Below are 16,260 nucleotides of genomic sequence, written 5' to 3' on the forward strand. Positions count from 1 at the left end.
TCAGGGGCCCTGGTCAGGGTGGGGGCTGCGGCCCCCTCTGCCCTGGCCCCCAGGAACCTCATCCTCGCTGGAGGCCTTGGGGTGGGGGCCAGGCTGCGAGGAGTCGTCCTCAAACATTTCGGGGTTCTCCAGCATTTCTCGGATCAGGGGAGGCATCGGGCCCGGAATCTCCATCTTCAGGGTAATGGCCCTTTCTGCTCCTGCAATGGAGGGACAAGGAGGTTCGGGGGGGCTGAGGTACAGCCCCTAAGGCTGACACCTTAACCTTGCTGGACTGCCCTCTAGCTCCCCTCTGGGGGCTCCCAGCACCGGCCTGCCACCTCTGTCACCCTCTCCCTATTCTAGGGTTCCCGGGGACTGCTCCTCTGCCTGGAGCCTCTGCCTGTCTTCTCTGCCAAGCCTGTTGCCCATCTGTCCCATCCTTTTAGGCTGTCTCCTCAAAAATCACGTGGTGCCCAATTCCAGCCCCACTCCCTGGACCCTGGACCCCCGCCCCCATTGTCCATAGCTTGCCAGTTGTTCCTAGGGCTGTTCTTTTTTTTTTTTTTTTTTTTAGGGCTGTTCTTAATAACATTTATAATTAGAACTAATATTTATCAAACACTATCTTCCAGGCATCCTCCTAAACCAGTGTTGTCCAATAGAACTTTCTGTGATGAAGGAAATACCTCCTCTGTCCAGCGCAGGAGTACCTGGCTGCACAGTGTTACTGAGCACTGGAAATGTGGCTACTGCAACGGAGGAACTGAAGTTGTAACTCAGTGCAGTTCTAAGCCCATTGTGTGTTAACTCGTTTCATCCTCACAGAACTTAGGAGGTAGCTGTAAGTCTAGCCCAGTTTACAAGCAGAAAAACAATAAAAGAAAAGCACTTGCCCAAGTGTCCCCACTAGCAAGTGGCTGAGCTAGGATGCTCGTGTAGGCTGCCTGGTTCTCACCCACTCTGTTCTTGTCTCTGCCTGACCCAGGAGACCAGCAGCTCCGGGAAGAGAGAGGGGAGGCTCGCTCCCGACTAACCCTTGGTGCTGATGCCCCGGAGGTCAGTGATCTTCATGAGCATCCTCGGGAACATGTAGGGCTGGCTGGGCCGTCGCCGCCGGGCATAGAGCCTCAGGGCTTCCAGCAGCGGCTCCTGAAGCTTGTCCACTTTCTCAGGCTCCTCCAGGTCCATGCGGTCTGGGGGGACAAGCACAGGGGAGTGAGAGAGGAAGAGATGGGGAAGACAGTGACAAGCGGCCCTGCCCTATGGCCCTCCAGGCCCCAAACTTTGACCATGAGCCCCACCCAGGACATCTCCCCTGTTCCAATCCCTTCCCCGCCTCTGGCAAGAGGTTTTCTCTGGTAAATCACTCCTGCCCAGACCTCTATGTCAGCACTGGTATCGGGGGTCTCCTCAGCTCCCCCTGGCTCTTCCCCTCTTCTTGTCCTTTGTTGCAGGCTGCCGGGGAGTCTGTACTGGAGCTGAGGATGGGACCAAGGTCTCCCGCCAGGTGGGAGATCAATCGGGTGTAGGGTGTGGTGGGAAAGCAGTCCGAGCAAACGCCAGGGGGCGCCCCCGCACCTCCGCAGATGAGGCAGATGGCACTGAGCAGCCCTGTCTCTGTATCATCCATCTCCAGTGGCAGGAGCTGCCCAGCAAAGGCAAAGACGAGGTCTGTGAGGGGCCCGAAGCCAGCATTGTGCATCTGGGTCCGGTTCAGGGTCAGCCCGTCAGAGAAGGTCATGGTGTCCTGCTCGGGGGTGTACCTTGTGCAGATCCGCAGCATCTGGAGGTAGGCAGGGGGCAGGGTTAGTGCTGTCTCTGGGAAGGAGCGCTGTGGGGGTGGGGAAAAGAGGGAATGAGGTGCAGGTGGAAAGTGAGGAGGTTAGGTCCTGAAGGAGGGCCACCTGAAGCTGGCAGGGGGAGCGAGGCAGAGAGATGGAGGGTCTGAAGTTGGGGGAGGGAAGAGAAGTCAGAAGGAGGCAGGGCACCCAGAAGTCTAGGGTCAGATCTCAGGGGCAGAGATTAAAACAAAAAGAGCTTGGGTTTCGAGGAGATCTGGGGAGTCCCAGATTGGAGTGGGGAAGAGAGATAATGAAATCTCTGTGTGGGCCAGCTCCTTGGTCTCATACGAGGGTCAGGCTGTGGCAGAAGACAGGCCACGGGTCTTAACTTACTAGGATGTCCAGGCAGGCAGCCTTGAGCAGAGTGATCTGGTCAGCAATGCTGAGCCCCGTAAAGCCGGGCAGCCGTTTGGCAAACTCCACAATCTTGATGATGCACTTGGTGGCTAGCTCGCTGAACTTATCCCACAGCCCCAGATCCAGCTGCACCCGGTGGTCTGCACTGGAGTTCTGCAGGAAGGTCCGGTTAGAACACAAACGAAGGCCTATCCTGGGCGCTGTCTTCTTTCTGCCAATACCCCAGGCTCTCCCTTCTGCATTCGGATGCCCTCCTTGTTTGTCAGCACCGGACCATGGCCTCCAACACAACCCCTACCCGTTCTCCAAAGTCAATGGTCCCCTGCCCTCACTGGGGCCCTGCCCACTCCTCACCGTGGTGTATTTGCCCAGCTGGCAGAGCGAGGGGAAGGTCTCCTGATGGGCTTTGCTGACCTTGGTGATGAGCTCTTCTAACTGGGGGCTCAGCTCATAGCTGTCAAGTGACCCTTCTTCCTTCACCTCTTTCTTCTTCTTGTTCCGATCATTCCGCACAGCTGGGGGGTGGAGGTGCAGGGAGAGGATCAAGACCCTCAGAACCTCCCTCTGGGTATCCCCTCTTACCCTAACTTAATGTGCTCCGGAGCATCCCTTCCCTGGGACCCTGGGCGGGGCCTCAGTTTCCCTGTCTCCTACCCGAGCTCCCATTCCCAGGCTGGCTCTCCCCAGCCCCACCCAGGGCCTGCAGGCCCTGCTCCCTCCCCAGGCCCTTCGGCTCCATCCTGCCCTTCCTGTCACCCTGCAGGAGCTGGGGAGGGGGGGCAGGATATGCAGGCAGCAGGATATCCACTTATAGCCTTGGCAGCACAATGGTGCAGGGGAGGGGGGGCACCCCAGATCCACCTCAGGCTCAGTCCTGGGAGCAGGGGAGGGGACTGGCAAGCCCCCCTAACTTCCCCATGAAACAGGGAATGTGCACCGGTAACCCCCATTCACTCATTCAGAGGAAGGGTTAAGCTCTGAGAAGGGAGAATGGGAAGGGGTGGGGTCTCCTGGGTGAATGGAGCTAATCAAATAGGACTGGCCAGGGAGGAGGCACAGCACTCCAGGGCGGCTGGAGGCTGGACTTGCAGAGGTCAGGAAAGTGGGGGTGGCCAGTGGGAAGAGGGTGGCAACCACAGGCTAGGACAGGAGCACTCCTGCCCAGGCAGGCCTGAGGGCCTACCTTCCTTGGACATGCCGACTTCAAAGCACTTCTGTAGCCGGCAGTACTGGCAACGATTCCGGGTCACCTTGTTGATGATACAGTTTTTGTCGCGGTGACATGTGTACACCATGTTCTTCTGGATGCTGCGGCGGAAGAAGCCCTGGAGTTGGGGGTAAGGGAGGAGGGTCAGTGAAGCAGGATGTTGGGAGTACCAGCCTCTCACAGGCCTTGCAGGCCTGAGCCAATCTATTAACCACCTCTGTGCAAAGCAGCCAGTACCTCCCACCTCAGAGGGATACCCACCCACACCCAGTGAGTCTCTGATCTCACGCAGGTAACTGGATGCCCAGTGCGCCCGCCTCCAGCACGTACACACCTTGCAGCCTTCACAAGAGCTGACCCCGTAGTGGTAGCCAGAGGACTTGTCATTGCACACGAAGCACGGCTTGTAGACCCGGGGAGGTGGAGGGGGTGAGGGCGAGCTGGGCACCATCTCCTCTGAGCTAGTGCTCTGCGTCTCCACCGCTGTGGGGAAGCAGTGATGGGAGGGTCAGGGAAGAAGGACCCCTCAGATCTCTAGGCATCCTCATCAGATACACACTGCCCCCCCATTCCCACTTCTTCCTCTGGCTCAGCGGTGACAACACCATCGCCACCACAGTGATTTAAAGTCCCAACAACCCATATACAGCCCCATAGTAAACACGTCCAGAAACCCCCAAACAACCACTACGACCTCCCGGTCTGGCCATCTCCCCCTGCAATAATGCCCTACGGGACACTGCTCAATTCTCCAAATTCTAGGTCGAGGCCATCCCAGAAGTTAAATTCTCTGGGCCTCAGTTTCCCCAGCTACAAAGTAGGTGTGTTACGGGCCCGTGGCTCTTAACTCTCTAGTCACTCCCTCTCACATCGGGTCCCTGCTGGGTAGTCTCCCTCCTACCCTTCTCCTCCTCACGAGGCCATAGATCTGGGTGTGAGGAGGCCAATTCCAGACCACCTGTGGCTAGCACCTGGCTAAATGGCCAGGAGGTTCAGGAGGCAGAACAGAACCTCGTTTTCTCTCAAGCAGTACAGGGTAGACAATCCTTGAGCTTCTCTCCCTCATATCACCCCCCAAACAATCGCCAGTGTCCTTTTCCCCAGAAACCACGGAGACAGTGGAGGAAATGGGACACAGGTATTGGGAAGGTAGGTTAGGGCACATGCAACAGCCTTATTTTACACCCAAAGAAACTGAGGCCAAGAGAGAGAAGCGACCAGCCCAGTGCCACACTGCCGGTTATGGTGGAGCCAAGGCTCTCAGGTCTTCTAACTAGATCTACGTGACCTGGCCAGGAGTTAGAGAAGTTGGGAAAGGGAGACAGGTATTTGCTCAGATTCTCAGGTCTAGAAGCTGCTGGGGGTGTAGCAAAGCAGAGAAGTCAGGCGACAGTGGGTAAACAGGGCTGATGGGGGAGGGGAGCCATCTCTGGACCCTCTCTGAGCCGTGTCTTCACTCCTAAACTTCCCCTGCAAATACCCAAACACAGCTCGAAAGAGATCTCCGCCCATGCCACGCACAGTGCGGGGGGGAGGACGCCCTCTGTTTGGGAGGCTGCTGAGTAAACCTCTTCTGGGTGTGTGGCCGATCTTCAAGACTTGAAAAAATCTATAAATTATTCAACCTGTAGGACCAGTTGCCCAAACCTGGAGGGCCTAAGTTAATGCAGGAAAACCCTAAGACCCTCCCTAAGGAGCGTCCCTTGCTTGCACCCACCTCGTGAACACCTTCTTCCTTCTAACCTGCTGTAGCCCACCTGGTCAGAAGTCCACCCAGGCCACCCGAAGGACAGAAGGAAGGCCCGGACGCAGGGGTTCCAGGCTAGCTCCACCCTCCCCACAGGAGGAAAGCCCTCCCCACCCCCCGGCACACACAGACACTCAATTAGCATAAGAATCCAGCTGGAGTGAGATTCCCCAATGAAAAAGGAGAGAGGAGGGGAGGAAAGGAGGGTGCCTGGAGTCTATTTAGGACTTGGTGGGAAATCCGGGGTCGGGCCCGGGGGAGGCGGTTGGTGCTGAGAGATGGGGGGTGGGCTGGAATGCCTTTCAGGATGGTCCCGGTGTCCTCTGAGGGCACATGTGCTGCCCACAGGCCAGTGCGTGGGGTGGTGCTCACTCGGCGCTGACGCCCTCCCTGCCCGCAGAGCGCTGCCTCATTTCCTCTCTTGCAAAAGGGCCTGGGTGTGGTCAGACTGGCATGGGCCACTGCCAGCCAATTATTATGAGACTGGGGGTGGCAGGGAGACAGGCCCACGGGCAGCTTTTGTCATATGCGTGGTACTGTCACCCCTTCTCGGAACCCCTCTGGCACACTCCCGTCCCTGAACCCTAAAGCGCAGCCCAGTAGCTCTGGTCAGTCTGGGAGCAAAGGGCACAGGAAGGCTAATCGTTGTCACTCCACTGAGATTCCCTTCTCAGCCCTGGGCAGAGACCCCAGCACCGGGGGGATGCTGCTCCTGGCTAAGCAGGGGCCCCTGCAGGGGAGGAGGGGGGTGGCTCTGGGGTTTTCTCCTTTTAAAGCCCAAATTGCTGAAATTGAGGAAATTCCTGGCCAGGCTGTGCGGAGCTTCAAACAAACTCTTTATAACCGGCTGTAAACACTCCCAGCTGCGAGGCCCAGGGCCGAGAAGCCTGGACTCACAATCTGACACACACCTCCTTGGAGACACTCTCACACGTCAACAACACACTGGGCACAAAAGCAGGCACTTTACCAGTGGGCTCCTATACCCCAGCGGGACCCTGGCACAAAAGAACACCCAGGCAGGCGGGCACAGAGGCACACTCACTCCAGCCACACCGTGGAGCTGGATGCACAAGTCATAGGGAGGACACACAACACCCAGCGCTCGCTTCACCGCTGCAAGCGAGAAGCTCTGCCCCCAAACACCCACGGCCTGCCAACGCAGCACCAGGACACCGACGCTGCCAGATACAAACACACCAAAGGACCTCTTTCCTTCCCTGGATTAGACACACAGGTCTAAACCACTTTCTCTCTGAAAGTGTGTGGAGCAGGCCCGAGGCCCACCAAGACCCTAGAGGCCAAAATTGTTGGTCCAAACTGAAATGCAAAAACATACTGCCAGCCAAGTCCCACAGGCTTCCCTGGGCCTGAAAAAGATGGGGTTCCTGCCCAGCCCCCGCAAAAACCCTTCCTGGGAGATTCTCTCCATCTCAGCACCCCTCCCAACATACCCCACGTCCCCATTCTATTGGGCCATGAGGGAAGGTTAAGAATTCACAAGGATTTGGTGCAAGGCGATAGTTCACACTTTCCCCGCCCTTTAAATGCTACGCTTTTCATTCTTGCCCCGCCCCACCTCACGGTACTGTTTGCCACCTCCCTCTTCCAGTCTCCCAGTTGTTAAATCTGAGCAGCTCTGCCCTGCAACCAAAAGACCAAAAAAAAAAAAAAAAAAAAAGCTGATCTCGTAAACAGCGCTGCCGAGTGCCAAGGAGCGAGGCGCGTTGGCGGGGGCTCAGTGACCCCGCGCGCGCACTCCCAGGGCGCCCGCCGCCCGCCCCTTCCCAGCGTGCCCCCCAGCCCCGCGTCCCCGGGCTCCGAGCGCCGTCCCAGGCCCGGGGAAATTCGGGGGTGTTCCAGGCTCCCCTCCCCACCCCCCCCCAGCCCCGCCAGGCACTTCAGCCCGGGCTTCAAAGCCGCCTCTCATCTGGACTTCATTTTTACTGCCTCTCAATCCCCGGCTTTTTATTACCGCTCTGGAAAGGGGTTCCAGGGCCCCAGGCCTGGCATCTCCCATTTCACAGAAAAGGGAAGGTGGATATTTGGGGACCCAGGAGTCCCGCTCCCCCCGTCGCTGCCACCTCCAGGCCACTCCTCACCGTAAGCCCAACTTTTATTGAAACTTTTCGTTTCCTACTGAAGTTGTGGGCTCGAGCCATAGGAAAAAGTGCACACAACCCTATACACATTTCCTAAAATTTCTTTTCTCAATGGGGGAGGGGGACGCCAGAACCCAGCCTGGCCCCGCTTGCGTGCACAACCCCTTACACCCCGCACGCAGCACACACAGAGGGTGCACGCTCGAACACAGCACTTTCCAAAACCGCCCCCGCAGCCACGCAGGGCACACGCCCTCCCGGCCTCAAGTCACAAACATCCCCACACGGGGCCATGCGGACCTGCCAACGCTGGCGGAGGGCGACGCTGCTTGGAGAGACCCTTACGCCCACACCCGCACCGCCTAAGCGAGGCGTTGCACACTCCAGGGATGCACACGCTCTGCAAATAATATTTTTACACTCGCGACTTCCCACATGGACTTTACGAACTCCACTCACGGTCCTGGGTGCCATAACCCTCCCGGGCCACGGACCTGCCGGCACAAACTACCAACGCACCTCGGCCTCTCCCTATCCCCGGGAACTCTGGAGGGTCACCAACCACAGGTCCTAGCTATACACCCACCATAAAAAACACACACACACTCCAAACACTACTGCACACACCCAAAGGAGTCGCTGAGGCCCCCACGTTTAAAGGGCCAGTACCTCTTTCCTACACACCCGGCCCTCACATGGAAAGAAAGGGTCAGGATCTCCACTTGCAACCCAAGTCCACCTTTTACACACGGAACGAGAGAGCCGCTGCCTGTCCCGCACCCCGCACCCCACCCCCAATGTAGGGCTCGGGTACCTACATTGCAGACTGGCGGGTTGCGGCCAGGCAAAAGACTCGAGTCCGGCGAAACAGGAGCTGCCGGTGGCTCTGCGCAGCAAGCCGGCCCCGGGTCCGGCTGCCCCGTACAGCCGTCGCGGACCCGGGGCAAACGTTTCCATGCAGTCGTACATCGCGACCCGGCTTGGAGGGAAGCTGGGTGCTAGAAACACCGAGGACCCGCAGCCGATTCCCCCTCCTCCCCCGGCGGCGCCCCGCTCCTGGAGGGGGGGAGGGGGAGGGCTAGCATAGGGCGCCGGGCTGCATAGGGGGTAAGGGGTGGGCGGGGAAGAAGGGGATCCCCAGCAGGGGAAAGGGACTGGGCGGGGCGCAGAGCCGGGGCTGCCGCTCCAGCCGCTGTCCGCCTCACTCTGGGCGCCTCGGCGGCTAGCACAGGGGAGACGTTTTGTAAAAGCGAAGCCCGGCGGGGTGGGGGGTGGGGCTTGGAGCGCTAAGGGGGCCGGGCACCAAGATGAGCAGAGCTGGGAGTGGAAGACACGCACTCGCACCGTGGCGCGCTTGCTTGCTTAGACACACATCCGAGCATGCATTTATCTTGGCAGGCACCACGCGTCTGCAAATAGGCAATAGTGCACGTGCATGTCTGCACGCGCATAAAATTAGAGGTGTACACACGTTTTTGCAAACACACCTGGCTCGGGAGAACGCTTGCAAGGATTCTCTCTCCACTGCTCGGAGGCTTTGCAAGCTTTTGCACTTAGGCGCGTGCCAAGGTCGGGGATGGGGGAAAGAGTGGAGAAACCGAGCACACGCATTTCCTTTCGAGTTTCCCCTCCCCCCAGCGCTCCTTTTTTTACACAAGTCAGTACAGGCAGGGGTGTCAAGGAGGACTGGGGAGAGGAAACATGTAAGTTCCCTGCGCGCGGCACTTCTCCAGAGCCCAGGGACCTGCACTACCTCCACCCGCTCATTCCCAGGCCTGGCTCCTCCCTCTCCCTCCGCGCGCGCGCTGCAGGGCCGAACATTACATTCCTGCGGCTCGGCGCGCGCGGCCTGCTCCTTCCTTCCCGTCCTCCCACCCCCGGTCGGAGGGCCGGAGCGCGCTCCCGCCGTGAACTCTCCGGGAACCCCCCTCGGGGCGGGTGGCCGGGCGCGCTCACCTCCTCCTGACCCGGCCCCGCCCCACCCCGCCCAGGCCGTAGCCCGCGCCGCCGCGGAGCACCCCCCCCCCGCCCCTCCTGCGCAGCCGGAGTCTACCCTTCTTAGGCCGAGGAGTGCTCCCTCCGCTGCGGCCGGGGCCGCCTCCCTCCGAGTCCCCCAAGCCCCATCCTGCGGCTGACACTCCCGGAGCTCATCCAATGCCCCTTCCTCGAACCTGACTTCAGCACAAGACTCCCACCCCAAACTGCTCCCGCCGTGCCAGCTGCGCCTCGGACGACACTGCCTTCCTGAGTGCCAGCTCCCCTCCCCCAGAGTCGCTACCGTGCCAGTCGCCCCCAAGTGCCAAGTGCCTCTTCGGCAATAACTGCGCGTCTGGTCGGTAACTGTTCTCAGAGTCATTAAATACCCCCACCAGTGGCAAACTGCCCCTTCTCCCCTTCAGCGCCACACTTAGTGCCCTTCGGATCTCCGAGGGCCGCCCCACTCCTCCCTCGCGGGCCCCTTCCGGGCACTGAGTGCCCTCGACCGGCGGAGAAGGGGGTGGGGGGGGCGGGAGTTGGGCCACGTCAAGAGTTTGCCCTCGCCGAGCCGGGCCGAGTCGGGGACCCTGGCCCCGGGACAGCGCCAGCGGCGGCGACTCCCGGAAACCGCCCCCTTCCCCGCGCCCCGCCCGCCGCCCGGCCGCCCGGCCGCCCGGCGGGCCGGCCCAGCCGGCTCTGTCAGCGCCGCTCACAAGGGGAGTGCCGGGGGAGCGGGAGAGGCGCCCGGCCCGGCCCCTTCCCCCTCCCGGCGGCGGTGGCTGGGCCAGGGCGGGGCGCGCTTTTCTAAGAATCTGTTGTACCGGGTGGGGGGCGCACTGGGGTGCCGCAGGAGTGGGGCGCCAGTTTGGAAGAATAAAGAGCAGGAAGGGGTGCCAGAGTAGGCGAGGGAAGGGAAGGCAGGCGCGGAGGAGGGGCCGGGGTGGCTGCCGGGGACTGAAAGGGGCAGGGCTGGGAAGGAGGGCCTGGTTGTCGGATGGGGGGCCGCGGGGTGGCAGGGCCGACTCGGGGGACTCGTAGCAGGGATGAAGAGGGAATGCATTGCTCTTTCCAGTCCAGCCTGAGCTCCCTGTTCTTGCCCCCAACCCCCAAATACCCCATTTCTGACTCCAGCCATCCCCCACAAAAAGAAAAAAGGGGTGACAGACTTCTGAATCAGAACATGGCCAGTGGCAAAAAAAAGTCAATTAAGTGCAAAGTGGGGAGTACCCCCAAAACAAGGGGAGAAGACAGCCCTGATTAGTCAACTGTAGGCTGTCAGTCCCCCCCACCCTTCCCCCTCCGAAATCTGAAAGGTCCCAATTAAGTCAGGCCTGCCTGGTTGGTAATTAGAACCAGAAGTGGCCAGGCCACAGGGAGGGGGGTTGGGAGTGGGGCACAGGAGGAGTGGGGGGAGGGCTCCAGGAAGTCATGAGTTCTCAATAGCCCCCTTTTCTCTCCACCAGATGCACCCCACTCCTCATCACCCCATCTGTGTGTGCTTCCCAGGCATTGCAGGGAGAGGGGGCCTTAGAAGGGACCAGGCATTGGGGTGTCAGGCCCACCCTAACCTCCAACCCCGACCCCCCATTCTAGACAGTCTTAGCCTTGAGGAGAAGGTAAGAGGATGGGGGAATCTAGTGCCCCCTCTTTTCCCCAAAGTCCCCCCAGCCCTTATTGCAGCAATTAGACCCATTAGCCTTCTAGCATTTCATGGGAACCAGATGTTCTCCACCAGCCTGGTGGGAGTATGAGGGGGGGCTGCTGCCTGACTCACCCCCTTCCCTGTGATCCCCACCACCAAGGCGCACCCCTCCCAGCTAGAGCCCCACAAAGTCATGGCCCCAGAGGCAAGGAGAAATGTACCCCTCCCCCACTAATGAAGCCCTTCGCACTGAATCTGGTGTGGTCACCCCTCAGAGCCTCTACCACCCTGGCAAGGATGAATTTGGCCAACAAGAGGCTGTGCGGGGAGGAACAGCTAACCCCTTCATCCCTCCTTTCCTCCCCTCCTGCCACCTTCTGGAAGGGGCTTGAGGATAACTGGCTCTGAATTCCTCAAGCTAAATTCTCCTTTTCTTCCAGAACCTTCCCTCAAAAAACTGAAGTTGGGGCATTTCAAAGCAAAGGAGGCCCCACCCCAAGGGTAAGTCCTAACTTAGGAGTCCCACCTGAAGGGCAATAGGAGGGGTCTCTGGAGGAGGGGGCAGCAGTGGAGCGAAGGAATAGGGAGGTGTGAATGAGGGACGGGCCCCAAAGCAGGAGTGCTGGGCAGGATGGGGGCTGGGACCGGGGAGGGGGCCAGGAGACGGGGGTGCAGCCTGGGCCCCAGCGGCGGCGGCTTGCCCAGCTCCCCCCGCCAGAGAGGTTTCCTGTTGCAATCAAAGCCCCGTTTGTGTCGGCCTGAAGCTGGAGCCCGAGCCTGAGCAGGAGAGACCAGGGAGGGGAGGGGAAGGAGGCAGTCGGCTGGGTTTTTTTCCTGGAGGAGGCCTCGCTGCCGCCTGCTCACCACCGGTACCGCCTGCTTAACAAGGCCCTTTGCCTCTCCCGGAGTCTGGGTTCTCTCTGTGTCTGCGCCTTTCAGCCTGTGTTATTTCCCTCTCATCTCGTTTAGGTCTCTGAGTCTCTCTTTTTCAGTTTCTTTTAAGTAGAACTCTTTTTCTTCCTGTGCCAGCCTGCTCTCAGTTTCTCCATGTGACTTAGTGTATGGTGCAGCCTGGGCTCCTTTGCCCAGAGACACTGTCCCCAAGTTCAGAGGACAGGCAGAGCTAGGTCCTCAGGACACCAGCTATCTCCTCAAGAGGGGGAGGAGGGCAAGGCTTCCCTTCCCTCCCATCACACTCTGTTCCCTGCAGTCTCGATAAAACAAACATACAACTCACCAGTGTTCATAAACATGGAGATACACGAGGACACAGATAGCAGGGTTTTATGCATGTGTGCGAGCAAGCACACCCAAACCTGTGTGCGTGTGTGTACACACACACAGAGACACACACACACCCCTCCACTTTCCCACGCACACAGGCCTCTGCTGCCCCGGCGGCCGCAGGTGCTCCCCTTCCCGCTACCCTCCTCCACCATGAGGTTCTGAGACGCCTGCCTTAACCACTCAGGCCCCTAGAGCACCCCAACAGATGGAGCAAGGCTGCCCTTCTCAACATGGATGTCTCCAAGGTGCTAGGGACCGACCCAGCAGTAGGATTCAGGAGCCAGCCCCAGGGAGAAGTTCCAGACTCCTTCAGGGACCCTCCCCACTCCCTCCCACAGATCAGGGGAGAGAGGCTGAAGAGAGAGACCCAGACTCCAGGTGAGTGTGGCTTTGGCATCAGACTTAGGCCTCCAATCCCCCTCCATTAGATGTCCCAGCCAAAAAGGGACAGCAGGGCAGAGAAGTGAGAGAATACGCTTTCCCCCTTCAGCCACTGTCCCACTGCGGGAGGTCTCCCAGACTCCAGGATCCCCTCCTCTCCCCACTGGTCCCTCTCATTCACCACTAGGTGCTGCGTGCCCCACTCCCATGCAAGCTGTCTGGACCCAGGCCTTTCCCTCCTCCCCACTCCACTGCCCCCTCTCTGCCCAGGCCTGTCCCCCTGCTGCCAGCCGCACCCTCCCCAGCTACCTGCCCTGGTTCTGGCTCCTCCCTGGGATTTCTTCTTTCAGCCCCTCCTCCTGCAGGGCGACCTTTGGGGATGCAGCCTAGTCTGACCGCTTCCCCTACCTTGACCTCACTTTGAACCCTGACCTTGGTCTCAGTGTGTCCAGGGCACAGGGGCACATGGAGAACTTCACTGGGGACTGGCTGCTGGCTCTCGGCATTCTCCCCGCCACCACTCTCTCTACTCTGCCTCCTCACTCACGCTCCCTTAGCTGCCTCAGGAACTCTGGAAAATCAAGTCCCAAGATATTGAGTTGTACTGCCCTCTGCAAGAAGTACATTCATGTGGGGAGGGTGGTTCCCTCCCACCCCGCAGACCCTGGGACAGATTCTTGGGGTGCAAATGAGGTAGGGGAAGCCCAGCTGAGGTTTCCAGAAAGGGGGGCTTTGTGCTCTCTCGTTCACCTGCGTGCCACCCAAATAACCCCTGTTGGACTACAGACAGGCCACCGGCCGGCCTCACCAAACCCCAGACACACCGTCAGCAGCCCTATGAAATACTGCCTCACTCTTCACACTGACTCTTTGTTGCAACCCTGGAATTCTGTATGTGAGCAGGGCCATGCTGTGCACACACAACTGCATATGGCCTCTCACACACGCACACACCTTCTCTAGATGAGCAAGCTCTTTCCAGCAGAGCTGCCAGCCAGGCCTAGTCACCCCTTCACACACACACACACACACACACACACACACACCCTCTGAGTGCTCCTAAAGGCAGGCCCCTTCTCTCCACCTCTCTCTCTCTCTCTCTCAGCTTATGGAGCTATAAAGGATGTCTTTATCTTTTGGTCTTTTCTTTTCCCTCTCTCTTTCTCTCTCTCTGGAACTGCCCCTCTCTCTATCACCTCCCCTTCTATCCAGGTGGAGGCTTCTCTGTACCAGCTCCCACACTGAGGCCAGCATCCCAGCCTTCCAGCTCATGGGCACCCACGCCTGTAATGGCCTAGCGAGGAGGAACAGCGACCAAGTGGAAGGAGAGGGGATCCAGAGGGATGAAGGGAGGCGTAAGGCTTGCTGCTGTCAGCACTCAAAGGCTTCACTCAAAGAGGGCAGGCCTGAGGGACAAGTAGGGATCTGCACAGCATGTGGGTACCGTGCCAGACCTAGAGAGAGGGGAGGAGTCCACAACCCACATGGCTGGAGGAGAGGATGCTTCTGGAACACCCCCTGCACCTCCCCGGATTACTTATGGTACAAGAGCTACCTTCTTTGCGGCTGTTTTCCACCCTCCCCAGAACCAAGAGGGAAGTTTCCTGACCCTACACATCTTTGGGCACCTGGCACTAGGCTCCATTCCTCTTTTTGCAGGCTCCCCCTAATTCAGAACAATTTTACCTCTTTTTTTTTTTTTTTTTTTTTTTTTTTTTTGTGGTACGCGGGCCTCTCACTGCTGTGGCCTCTCCCGTTGCGGAGCACGGGCTCCGGACGCGCAGGCTCAGCGGCCATGGCTCACGGGCCCAGCCGCTCCGCGGCATGTGGGATCTTCCCGGACCGGGGCACGAACCCGCGTCCCCTGCATCGGCAGGCGGACTCTCAACCACTGTGCCACCAGGGAAGCCCCAGAACAATTTTACCTCTTGATCACAGAGTTGGGTATTGGCCTCCCAGACTCCTCCACTTCACAGCCTGGCTCCCCACACCCCACACTGCAGGCAGGCAGCAGCCTCAAACTTCACCAGACCCACCCTTGGCTGCCCATACAAAGGGGTTCTCCCTGCTAGTTGAGTCATTCGGGAGGCAACTGCAGAGCCCCAGATTTTAGGCGTGCCGCTTTCCCATTCTAGTTGCCCAGGAGAACTCTCATTTGCAAGCACGTCCGTTGGCTCCACATCCAAACCCCCTCGAGGCTACCCCTGTCACCTCCTCCATTAGATCAAACCCCCAGCCCTGCCTGTCTTCCTAACTGGGACACCAATTTTCTCTATCATCCACCCACGAAATGCCCTCCTGTTTCCACTTGCCCTCATCCCCCAAGATCCCTGAGACTCACACAGAGAGGCCATCTCCTTGGGGAGGTCAGGCTGGCCCAAGCCCCGGAAGCTAGGACTCAGCATCTCGAAAGGTGGAGACCCCCTGAGTGCCCCTGGGAAGGCGAAGGGGAAGCCAGCCCCTGGGTAGCCAGAGCCAGGCCCCAGGGCACCAGGCGTAAAGAGTCGCTCCTTATTGGTGGCCATGGCGGCTGCAGTGTGGGAGGCTGAATCCCCTGGGGTCTGCAGTGGGCGGGGGACTTCTTCAGCCACAGCCCCCGCCCATGCCCACTGCCCTGGCCTGGGAGGCTCCGTGCCCGCCCTGCTTGGCCTGCTCACTGGGTCTCCAAGACTCCTAAGGAGAAAGAAAGGAAAAGGAGGGATGAGAGAACGATCACTCTGAGGTTCCAGGCCCCATGGCCCTCTCCCAGCTGGAGTCTTTTCCCTCCTTGCTGCCCTCTGCCACACAGTAGGGGAGGCAGGGCAGGTGCTGATGCAGGCTCAGAGAAACTCTCCTGGAAGGGTAACTTGAGTTTCCAAGGTGAATCATGGTCTTCAAACTCCTGGCAGAGAGGACTCCTAGGCTAAGAAGTGACCATTACACACCACCATGGGCTGGACACTAGATTTAACCCTCACGTCAACCCTGTGAAGTAGGAATTAAGATTCCCATTTCACAGATGAGGAAACTGAGGTTTAGGGACTAGTTTAAGGTCACATGGCTGTAAAGAGTAGAGCCCAGACTCAAACTCTCTACCATCCTGGAGAAAGCAAACATATCTGTTTTAACATTTTTGTTAAAAAATGTTACACCTCTCTGGAACACAGACTCTGGAGCCAGACTACCTGAATTGATCCCCACCACTTGCCAGCTGCAGGACCTTGGATGTATTAGTGTTACTTAATCTCTCTGGGCCTCAGTTCCCTCCTTTGTCAATTGGGAATCATAATAAGCCTCACTTCATAAGGTTATTAGGAGGCTTAAATAATTTACCATATGTAAAGTGTCTAGAATAATATAGGGCACATACTAAATGCTATATAAATGTCTCCGGTTCTTTCTCTTTGTACCTTCTCTTCCTCCATACCTCTCTTTTAATTTGCATTTCCTTTCTTTCCACCTTCCTCAATACTCCCTCTCCCGGTTTCCCCTCCCAATTCTGTCTCTGTCTCCAATTATCCCTCCCTCCCTAACCTCTCCTCAAATCCACAGAGGTTAATGGAAGCCCCGCTGTGTCCCAGGTATGATGCTAAGAAGCTCCTCTCCCTGTCCTTAGTTTACTTTGCTTCTCCATCTCTTCTCTCTCTTTCCTGAGCCCTCTGCTTATAGGAAGCCCTCCCTACATCCTCCCCTCCCTCAAATGTAACCTGACCTCAGAGGTTTTTAACCTGAGCCCAAGGGAGGGGGAGGGGAAGGAG

General features: G+C 58.6%; 1 protein-coding gene across 2 annotated transcripts; it reads right to left on the bottom strand.

Annotated features, from left to right (window-relative positions):
* On the bottom strand, positions 1-15,048 carry RARG (retinoic acid receptor gamma; the record flags this gene model as incomplete). 2 transcript variants are annotated; one of them, XM_082849912.1, is made up of 8 exons in its annotated part: positions 1-200; positions 1,017-1,175; positions 1,561-1,765; positions 2,157-2,333; positions 2,535-2,695; positions 3,364-3,505; positions 3,722-3,870; positions 14,865-15,048. In XM_082849912.1, the coding sequence occupies 8 exons, from the start codon at positions 15,046-15,048 to the stop codon at positions 1-3; spliced, it is 1,377 nt and encodes a 458-aa protein (XP_082706038.1). The 2 variants fall into 2 exon arrangements, with proteins under 2 accessions (XP_082706038.1, XP_082706039.1); XM_082849913.1 differs by lacking the exon at positions 14,865-15,048 and adding an exon at positions 8,055-8,220.
* Between the last annotated feature and the right edge of the window lie 1,212 nt (positions 15,049-16,260).

Source organism: Leucopleurus acutus, assembly GCF_964270905.1.
Source record: "Leucopleurus acutus genome assembly, chromosome: 11".
Taxonomy (NCBI): domain Eukaryota; kingdom Metazoa; phylum Chordata; class Mammalia; order Artiodactyla; family Delphinidae; genus Leucopleurus; species Leucopleurus acutus.